The sequence below is a fragment of the Bactrocera dorsalis genome, chromosome 1 (assembly GCF_023373825.1).
Source record: "Bactrocera dorsalis isolate Fly_Bdor chromosome 1, ASM2337382v1, whole genome shotgun sequence".
NCBI lineage: Eukaryota > Metazoa > Arthropoda > Insecta > Diptera > Tephritidae > Bactrocera > Bactrocera dorsalis.
This window is the reverse complement of record NC_064303.1, coordinates 67,253,957-67,265,472: the sequence shown is the minus strand read 5'-3', so window position 1 is coordinate 67,265,472 and position 11,516 is coordinate 67,253,957. Positions and strand designations below refer to the sequence as shown.

General features: G+C 36.7%; 1 protein-coding gene across 1 annotated transcript in view; it reads left to right on the top strand.

Moving 5' to 3' along the window:
- The first annotated feature begins 6,390 nt into the window (after positions 1-6,390).
- Positions 6,391-11,516, top strand: part of LOC105223246 (very long-chain specific acyl-CoA dehydrogenase, mitochondrial) — a 111,666-nt gene continuing 106,540 nt past the window's right edge. The window contains exon 1 of the mRNA XM_049462544.1: positions 6,391-6,548. Within this exon, the coding sequence (XP_049318501.1) occupies positions 6,493-6,548 (56 nt within the window). The 5' untranslated portion in view covers positions 6,391-6,492. The remainder of the gene's footprint in view (positions 6,549-11,516) is intronic.

Sequence of the window (11,516 nt, the reverse complement as noted above, 5' to 3'; positions counted from 1 at the left end):
AAGGGGACAACTATGAGGCATTGATGAGTGCGATAGAAAGACGATATGGTAGTGAGCACCGGAAACAAATATACCAGATCGAACTGCAAAATAGGGATCAGAAGATGAACGAGTCATTGCAAGAGTTCGCAACTGAAACAGAACGACTGGCCCATTTGGCAAATGCAGATGCACCTGTGGATTACATTGAGAGGGTAAAAATTCAAAGTTTCATAAATGGAATTCGTGATGTGGACACCAAACGCGCCACATATGCATTGCCAAAAAGAACGTTTGCTGAAACGGTTTCGCACGCCCTCACACAGGAAACAGCTTCTCTACTAAGTAAACCAGCACACAAAGTACAAAGAGTTGAAATGGAACAACCGGCGCTGATGGAAGAAATATTGAAGACTCTGAAGACAATTGCTGCACCGCGAGTAAATACAGCAGGCAGATGTTTCAACTGTGGAAAAACGGGTTACTTTGCCCGAAATTGCAATATAAAAGTAAACCCATCAAAACGGAAACAACCAACAGAACACCGAAAGGGGATTCAGAAGGAAAAGAAGGTATAATCGACGTACGATTACTGAATATAGAACCTGAAGATGATTGGACTCCTCATCGCATCAGAATCAATCAGCTAGAGGACCCTGATCTTGCAAAGCTGATAATAGCCAAAGAAAATGGGGTACGACCAACAAAGGAACAAATAAGTAGCGAGAGCCCAACTGCAAAAGCATATTGGGCCCAATGGAACAGCCTAAACCTCGTTAATGGATACCTTCATCGTACCTGGGAAAGCGAAGATGGCAAACAGTCTCGTTTGCTGATCATAGTACCGAAGTCCATGATCCCGAAAGTATTGAAATAATATCACAATGGACCTAGTGGATGACACCTTGGAATTACAAAAACTATAGAGACGATTAAACAACGGTTCTACTGGATTGGTTGTCGAGATTTATTAGCATAATGGATAAGTAATTGCGTAGAGTGCATGGCAGCTAAAGGTCCTAAAGTCAAAAGTCGCGGTAGGCTACAACAGTACAACGTGGGATCACCATTTGAACGAGTCGCAATGGATGTTGCAGGTCCGTTCCCAACCAATACGGCCGGAAACAAATATCTACTGGTTGTCATGGACTATTTCAGTAAATGGCCAGAAGTGTATCCCTTACCAAACCAAGAAGCGAAGACAGTAGCCGAAGCGTTTGTAGAAAATTGGGTAACGAGGTTCGGAGTGCCCGTTGAATTACACTCAGATCAAGGCAGGAATTTCGAATCTTCCATTTTCCAAGAAGTCTGTAGATTATTGGGCATCCGCAAGACACGGACAACAGCGTTACATCCACAATCAGATGGGATGGTAGAGAGATTCAACCGAACGCTCGAAGAACATCCGCGGAAAATCGTTGATAAAGATCAACGGAATTGGGACAAGGACATCCAGATGTTCCTGCCGGCGTATCGTTCAGCGAAGCACGAGACAACTGGTTACACGCCAGCGAAGATTATTTTCGGATCTGATCTGCGACTCCCTGCTGATCTTAAGTTTGGAACGAATCCTGCAGCTGTAAGAAATAATGGAGATTATTGCTCTGCCTTAAAGGAAAAAATGAATGAATTGCATCTAATGGTAAGGCAGCACACGCATCTGTTGAGCAATAAGATGAAGGATCGGTTTGATCAAGCGGCAAATTCAAAAGGTTTTGAAGAAGGTGATCTGGTCCTTTTGTACAATCCACTTCGAAAGAAAGGCTTGTCCCCAAAATTGCATACAGCCTGGGAAGGGCCCTATATGGTGATGAAACGACTTAATGACGTGGTATACCGCATACAAAGAAATGGAAAAGCACGATGTAAAATGAAAGTAGTACATTTGGAGAGGCTCGCCTCATTTGGTTCAAGAGGATTTGTGCCTAATCGGGACGATTAGACTTAAGTGGAGGGCAGTGTTACAAAAGAAGTATTAAGTTTGGTATTTGTATTGCTATATACATCCGTTATTATAAACATTGGGCGCCGCGGTTGTCTGCTTGTCTATTTAAACAATAGCTGCATTTGGCGCCGCGGTTGTCTGCTTGTCTATTTAAACAATAGCTGCATTTGGCGCCGTATAACATTATGTTCTTATAATTGCCAGACACAATATTCTAGAAGGACACTTCGGCATCAGCGAGGAGTGCGTGGCTATATAAGCCATGGCAGCGCCAACGTAATCATCCAGTGTTAAGAGTAAACTGTTATAGTGAAGACAAATTACGAAATAAAGAGTTGTTGAATTGAATTAAACAGTTTTTGGTTTTATTTGTCAATCCAGAGATACGAACCTAGCTAAGTAAACAAGGAAGCAGTAAATTCGCAACAATATCTCTTTATGGTCTGTTAAAGGTAACAAATACGTTCGCTACTGAACAGGCTACCTAAGTGTTAGCATAACATTTACTTTTGTTAGCGAATAGGTCACATCGAGTTATATGTAACAAAAGTATTTGTTACTCAAATTTCTGTTAGTGCTATTATTTTGGTAAGAACTTTTTTAACTTTAACATACAAACTATAAAGCGTGCGTGTTACCTACTTGTTAGCAGTAACAAGCATATTTGTTACTTCGAAATGTTGTTTTATTTGTTGTCCTTTTTAATCTTTTCTTTTATAAAACTCACTATTTTTTATATTATTTTGCTTTGTTTATTTGTAAAAACAAATTTACTGAAATAAGTTGCTAAAATTAATTAATACCATGTATACATGTAAGTAAACTAAGCGTTCGAGGAACAATCAATTTTATAAAACAAAAGCAATATTAAATTATTATTTCCACAACTTTTGGCATTTGCTATTTTTTGTTGTTTTCTGGCGAAATTTCGGGTGATATCACTTCCGGAAATGTTCCGTCGTTTTTAGTAAACTATTTCAATAATTTTGTTTTTGATTCTTCAGTAGATTCGTGGGTTCCTTCGCAGAACCTTTCTCTGGAAAACTCGCAACGACGACTCATCAATTGTTATCATCGTCCATGCCCCTGCCCTACATGGCAGGACGGGAATAATGAGTGACTTATAGAGTTTGGTTTTTGTTCATCGAATGAGAACTTTACGTCTTAATTGCCTGCTTAGACCGAAGTAGCATATGTTGGCAAGAGATATCCTGCGCTGGATTTCGAGGCTAACGTTGTTGTTGGTGTTGATGCTGGTTCCTAAATAGACGAAATTATCTACAACTTCAAAGTTATGACTGTCAACAGTTAGGGGTTCAGGAAAGGACGCAGTATAGAGGATGCGTGTTTTTATGTTCAAAATGTCGTTAGGGAGAATGTCAACAAGTATGTCCTTGGCATATTTGTTGACTTCAAGAAAGCGTTTGATTACCTAAGCTGGGATCGAGTGGTGCAATAGCTGGAGGAGCTTGGCTGTCCGAAAATTAGTCTTTGGCGGAGTCTCTTGTCGGCATGAAAGGGAGTGTAGAGATTGGAGTTGTTCGTGGCTACCCGCAGGATTCCATCTGTGGTCCATATATTTGGAACTTTATGATGGACACTCTGCTTGGGCATCTCGAGCCACTCTGTAAGTGTTATGCGTATGCGGATGACCTTCTTCTTATGGTCGAAGGTCGCTCGCGGCCTGAGCTAGAGCGGGCGGGAGGAGATCTCTTAATTACCGTGAATACTTGGGGTGTAGGTGTGGGGGTGGACATATCAAAGGAAAAAACGGGGGCAATGCTGCTTAAGGGCAAATTGCCACCGGTTCGTCCACCGATTGTCCGTGTTAATGGGGTCGGCATTAGAATGTGAGGAAAGTCAAACATCTAGGGTTGACCATGAGTGAAAGGATGTGTTTTACTCCACACTTGGCGAATGTGAAGGAGCGACTGCAGGTAACCGTGGGCCGCATTTTGAGGAGTGACTGGGGTCTTTTTTTTTATACAAAATTTCAAAATTAACTATGTTTCATAATAATAATTTTAACTAATTGTTAGATGAATTTAATATTTTTTTTAACTGATTTGATTTGAGTTAAACTTTGATTTTCCTTCAAGAAACAATTGTTGATTTCATGTTTCTTCGCAAAACCAGGTATACCATATTCGCATTTTAAGGTTGGTACGCAGCTCTCAAGTAATTGCTCAAGAAAAAAAATACATTATTTCTCATTGCATTACATTATTTCGCATTGTGAATGATCCGCATTAGAAGAGCAAGAGAGAATAAACAAAGTAAACAAACTTTTTGCGTATGTATGTATGTGTATGGTAACACAAATATCTTCATTGATATTTAAGGAATGTTTTTGATGATTGGTTGGTTTTATACAACATTTCAAAATGGAATATACTTTATAATAATGATTTCACTAATTTAGGATGAATTTGACGATTACTTCGAATTTCCTTCAAGAAACAATTGTTGATTTGATGTTTCGTCGCAAAACCAGGTTTTTATATGAAGTTTTTACATTTCTTGAGAGCTGGATACTAAGCTTTAAGGTTGGTACGCAGCTCTCAAGTAATTGCTCAAGAAAAAAAATACATAATTTCTCAAGTAATTTTGACAGCTGGTTACGCATTGTGAATGATCCACATTAGAAGAGCAAGAGAGAATAAACAAAGTAAACAAACTTTGTGCGTATGTATATATGTATGTATGTGTATGGTAACACAAATATTTTCATTGAGATTTAAGGGATGTTGTTGATGATTGGTTGGTTTTATACAACATTTCAAAATGGAATATACTTTATAATAATGATTTCAACTAATTTAGGATGAATTTGACGATTACTTCGAATTTCCCTCAAGAAACAATTGTTGATTTGATGTTTCTCCGCAAAACCAGGTTTGCCATATTCACATTTTATTGAAAAAAAGTATTAAAAATTAGTACTAGATTTCTTGAGAGCTGCGTACTAGCACAAGTAACTTTATCGCAGGAACGCTTCTGGACCGTTTCTTAAGCGTTTTTTTATATGACGTTTTTACGTTTCTTGAGAGCTGCGTACTAAGCTTTATGAGGAAAACGTGCGTTGCCACATCTTAAACACCAAATATGTGGGATTTTTACCGATTTTTCTTTGTTTGTATTTTAGCATGATTCTTTTTTCTCTATTAGCTATAGTAAAAAATACTTTCCGACATTTTTCAAGCTATAATTGAGATGTGATAGATAGTACTCTTTTCGGCGTTGGCGGCGTTCGGCTGCGCGTTCAAAAAATAATCCTAATGAAGCGAATACCCAGGGTGACTGATGTATTTTTGCGTAGTACTTCTTTCTGTTTTGGCGGCATTCGGCCCTGGTCCAGCTAGTACTCAGGGTGACTGAAGCACTTTACGTAGTACTCCTTTAAAAATCTAAGTATTTTATTACGTAATATTATTATTTAATATTATATAGTTGTTTATAAAATTTAAATAAGAAAATATCCATATGTATGGAAATATTTTTTATACAAATTTTAATTTGAAATATAATTTATAGACACTTCTTTTTATTAGAACCAAGATTGCTTAATAAAGAAAGAGGAATTATAGTAAAAAAGAAAAGTTTCAGCGAATTGCTCATATTTGCTTATTGTCAAATGGCAGCGCTTCATTTACTCATAACTGTTAGCACATATATGATGCTCACTACGAGTGTAAAAAGTAGTTTTTAAAATATAGATTTCGTGCTTATAAGACCTGCAAGAAGTGTAAATTGTGAATTTGCTTAAATGCTTACAGCTTAATTAAACGAATTTAGAGTGCAAAATGTGCATTAAATGTAGTGAAATAGCTTGTTGATATGTTCGAATTTTGGGAATTTTTAAGCGTTTGCGGTACTTATAACCTTATGTATTTTTTAATCATGAGGACTTCCTCTTTCCAACGGTACCTTAAGATCGCGGCACCAAAGAAATCCCAATTGTGTCTCTTTTAACATATTAATATTTTGACAAGCTTGAATGTCATAGTTTCCTCTTTCTTACTACCTTCTACTTGCTGGAAATATACATTTAATGTGCAGCAGATGCATCAACTTTATCCGACAATAAAATAACAATCTTTATTACTTGTGCAGACTTCACGCAATTGAAAACGACGGAATGTTGCCCAAATTTATCGTTTGTTGATATTTCTGTATGATCAACTGAACACAATGAGCGCGACAGACTGCAAGCGACATCTGTCAAATATTAAATATATATATATAAATGTACCTATTTACTTATTTTTTGCATAAAAATTTCACTTTGAACAAAATCTTAAAATTTAATTGAAGTGCGAGGTATTAGTATGGCCATAACGAAATTGTGTAGATGTAAAATGGAGAGCTATGTTGTCTTGTATACATGCCGGTCATTGTTATGTTGCTGCCTTCTCACAAATGTTCATGTAGAAGGATTTACAACGCCATTTTCAGTTCACTGTCGTGCTGCTGCAGACTGTCGCGCTCATTGTGTTCAGCACATGAGTTTCTTTATACTCGTTTTACTTGCTTTTGTTAATTCTTGTGAATTATTATTTTAAATCAACATGATAAGGCTCATCCGTTCCTATAAATTTTTACGTTTGCGTAAAACTAGTGTACAGTAAGTTTTTTATTTAAAAGTGTTTACCGTAGGAAATGCAATTATTAATGAATAAAACGAGTTTTAATTGTTTTTTACAGAGTAGGTATAGTATGTATGTACATATATACATATGTACATATGTATACCGTTAGCACAAAGTAACCACAAACCTTACGCAGTCCTTAAAAAATGTACACAAACGAATATTTTAAAAAGCAATAATTAAGAGTTAGTAAGAGTTCTAATTACATTAGTAACAAGACAAAGTTCTAGAACATTTAATACACTAAATATAATATAAAAGAATAAGTAGACAATTGAGAGGTAAAGTCTTCTCTCGACGAACAAAGACCAAATGTGAAAAGCTGAGATTTAGCACAGCAACTCCCGCTGAGGAGGTCATCCAGATACATAAGTATGTATATATAGTTGCAGCTGGCTTTTGATTTCTGAGATATTTCCATTTAAAGTTGAAAAATTCAACTATTTAAAACCCGTGTTTTTCTGATTGGGGAAACTTTAGTATACCATCCCACGATTTCAGAGTTAAAAGTGATATGTTTGGATAGGACTAGTGCTCCAGATGGGTAAAATTTAGAATAGCATCCCCGGATTTCGGGCATAAAATGGGTATCAGTGAAAAGGTGACGTTCTCCAGATCACGAAAATATATATATATAGTTGCCGCTGACTTATAGTTTTAAAGATATTTGCATTTAAAGTTGAAAAATTGACAACTTTTATATTGATGATTTGTGTATTGTGAGTAGCTTTTTCACTTATATTATGCACTTTTCACTTACTAACACTTCACTATAACGTTTCTGTATATTCATTTTTTAATATTTGTTGTAAATAAAGCTTTATTTTAATTATTTTATTTTAGTTACAATTCTCTGCATTTGCACAATGAGAAAAGTGCTACCATGGTTATTTTTTTTTCCGCGCCGTGCAAATGCAAACTTATAGTTTCCGAGATATTTGCATTTAAAGTTGAAAATTTTGCAAATTTTATCTTGCAATTTCTCGATTGCTAGTGATTATTTAATTCATATTATGTCCTTTTTATGCACTTACACTTCACTACATTGTTTCTACATATTTTTTTCCAGTAATTATTTAGTTATTTGCTTAAAATAAGCATTTTATATTTTACACAATTTTCATTCCTTGCACAATAACAAAAGTATTCCGTGTTTACAGATATTAAGTGTTGCCATAATTACACATATATCAAACGAATAAGAATGGATATAAAAACTCAAACGCAGAAAACAAATACTATCTGAAATAAATTTTCCATTGTAATAAGAAAAGTTTTAAGGCTTTATTGGCGGCCTTTGGCCGCGCTTCAAAAAAAATAACCCTGGCCGATCCAACACCGGGGTGTATCAAGTTTTTTTAAAATTAAAACTCCTTTTCGCGTTGGCGGCCTTCGGCCGCGCTTCAACAAAATAACCCTGGCCGATCCAACACCGGGGTGTATCAGTTTTTTTTTAAATAGAACTCCTTTTCGCGTTGGCGGCCTTCGGCCGCGCTTCAACAAAATAACCCTGGCCGATCCAACACCGGGGTTTATCAGGTTTTTTTTAAGAATAAGAATGGATATAAAAACTCAAACGCAGAAAACAAATACTATCTAAAATAAATTTTCCATTGTAATAAGAAAAGTTTTAAGGCTTTATTGGCGGCCTTCGGCCGCGCTTCAAAAAAAATAACCCTGGCCGATCCAACACCGGGGTGTATCAAGTTTCTTTTAAGTAAAACTCCTTTTCGCGTTGGCGGCCTTCGGCCGCGCTTCAACAAAATAACACTGGCCGATCCAACACCGGGGTGTATCCGTTTTTTTTTAAGTAAAACTCCTTTTCGCGTTGGCGGTCTTCGGCCGCGCTTCAACAAAATAACCCTGGCCGATCCAACACCGGGGTTTATCAGTTTTTTTTTAAATAGAACTCCTTTTCGCGTTGGCGGCCTTCGGCCGCGCTTCAACAAAATAACCCTGGCCGATCCAACACCGGGGTTTATCAGGTTTTTTTTAATTATAACTCCTTTTCGCGTTGGCGGCCTTCGGCCGCGCTTCAACAAAATAACCCTGGCCGATCCAACACCGGGGTTTATCAGGTTTTTTTTAAGAATAAGAATGGATATAAAAACTCAAACGCAGAAAACAAATACTATCTAAAATAAATTTTCCATTGTAATAAGAAAAGTTTTAAGGCTTTATTGGCGGCCTTCGGCCGCGCTTCAAAAAAAATAACCCTGGCCGAACAAACACCGGGGTGTATCAAGTTTTTTTTAAATTGAAACTCCTTTTCACGTTGGCGGTCTTCGGCCGCGCTTCAAAAAAAATAACCCTGGCCGATCCAACACCGGGGTGTATCAAGTTTTTTTTAAATTAAAACTCATTTTCGCGTGGGCGGCCTTGGGCCGCGCTTAAAAAAAATAACCCTGGCCGATCCAACACCGGGGTGTATCAGGTTTTTTTTAAGTAAAACTCCTTTTCGCGTTGGCGGTCTTCGGCCGCGCTTCAAAAAAAAATAACCCTGGCCGATCCAACACCGGGATGTATCAAAAATCTTGATATATCAAGAAAAAGGGCAATGATTTATGTATTTGGGGTATAGTCCTATTTTTTATTCATTTTTATTCGTTTGATAAATGTGTAATTATGGCAACACTTATTATCTGTCAATACGGAATACTTTTGTTATTGTGCATGAAATGAAAATTGTGTAAAATGTAAAATGCTTATTTCAAGCAAATAACTAAATAATTACTGGAAAAAAAATATGTAGAAACAATGTAGTGAAGTGTAAGTGCATAAAAAGTGCATAATGTGAATTAAATAATCACTAGCAATCGAGAAATTGTAAGATAAAATTTGCAAAATTTTCAACTTTAAATGCAAATATCTCGGAAACTATAAGTTTGCGGCGGCAACAATTATATATTTTCTTAATCTGGAGCATCAGCCCTATTCAACCATATCACTTTTAACCCTGAAATGGTAGGATCGTATACTAAAGTTTCCCCCCCGCAGGGGCGGTTGTCGCACTGGGGTGTTGGATGGCGACGCCTCTGTTGTGAGTTGCGGGGGCAGACTCCTGCAGCATGGGGCAACGTAGGAACTACTCCACTCACGTGTGATGCGCAGGCCGGAACACGTCAGGAAGTGACACCAGCCACTTAACTGATGTGACATTCCGACGTATTACGGCCTGACACACGGAACAGACTGTGCGAGGAATAGAGATGAGCGATATTGCGATTTTTAAATCACTGTGATTTCAGTGATTGCTATTTTTAAATCACTGTGATTTTATATTGCTATTGCGATCGCAACTAAGTCGACGTTCAAACGTCGTTGTTGCTGTTGTATCGTCAGTTTCTACCAATTTGACACTGTTTGGCCGAATAATAGTCCGGGTCTGTTCCACTTACCACTTACGTAGTTTTTCCGCCTTTCTTTTCACTACCTTTTCTCAAATTTTGGAGCGGTTCGGCTATCTGACACTTAGAGCCTATTGCATAGTTCATTTGTATGTTATGATGGTTTCACACATTTCTTAGAAGGAATTACCATTAGTGTGGTTGATAATTTGTTTGTTTAGAATACCCGCTTTTAATATTTTCAAGACCAAATAATTAACGCGAGTTTCCTAATCTTTGGGAAAATATTAAAAATCCGTAATTTTTTTATTCCATCATTTTTTCTGAAATTAATTAGTTACAATTCTTCTTTTCATCACAAAATGCTTTATATAAGAACGTTACACTCAAAAATTCAAACCGCTACACTATGGTCGGAAATTTCATTTCGTTGGCCAAAAGTCAAAATTTTTGCAGTCCCGAAATATGTTGCGGTTTCTGAAATCTGGTAGTCAACGCTCCAAAACAACCAAAAATGAATTTTGTTGTTGTAATATGCAATTCACCGTTATTCGGTGAGTCATCGAAGTTGAATTTGTTTGCTTCATTTGTAAACATAATTGCGTTCGGTGTTTTATAGTGCTTACTTCAATTGCTTGTTAAAGCTGAAAACGAAGCGTGTTAAATAAAAGTTTAAATGGAACACGAAAGTAAAATATAATACTCAAAAGTTGGATACTCTAAAAAATATAATAACTTTTTCCAAAAGTCTTTAACATTTTGGAATTTATTTTATTTTTTAAGTTTGAGTAAGCTTAACACATTTTGTTTAGGAGTGTTAAGCATAAGATTAAAAACCAAAATTACTTTGAAGTGTTTAGTTTTTGAAAATGTTTATCTCGATTTGCGGTTTTTTGCGGTTTTTGAGTAAATTTTTTTTTCAGTCGTCATTTGTTTACAGAATTCAGCAGTTTTTGATATTTGGTTGAAAAGAGTATATCCGGAATGAGTTGTGGAAAGAACTAAGTCTTCATGTTGATGTTCTGAAAGCAGGTGGTTGTGGTTCCACAAATGACGGCAACACGTCGCGAAGAGAATTTACGGAATATGATAAATTTTCGAAAATTTTAGGAGTAGACACTGAATTAATATTTCGAATGAGAATAATATTAATATGTTTATCTTGTCAATTTTCCCTAAATTTGGATAAATTTGAAGAGTATTGCTTTCAAACTGGTCAATTATATCAAAGCAAGTACCCCTGGTTGCCAATGACTCCCACAGTACATAAAGTTATAGTTCACTCAAAGCAAATAATGCAGAATACATCACTTCCTGTTGGTTACTTCGGAGAGGATGCAGCTGAGTCACGAAACAAAATATATAAAAGCGACAGACTGCACCATGCACGTAAGACTAGCCGCGTTGATAATCTTTTCGATGGATTTCATAGAGCTCTTGACACATCGGATCCATTAATTTCATCTCTTCGCTTAAATACACGTGTGCGCCAAAGGAAGCGTTTAACGCTGCCACTAGAAGTAAAGGAATTATTGTATTGTGAGGATATCGGTGAAACATGTGCGACTGAGAATTTAGAAAATATCGAGGACGATT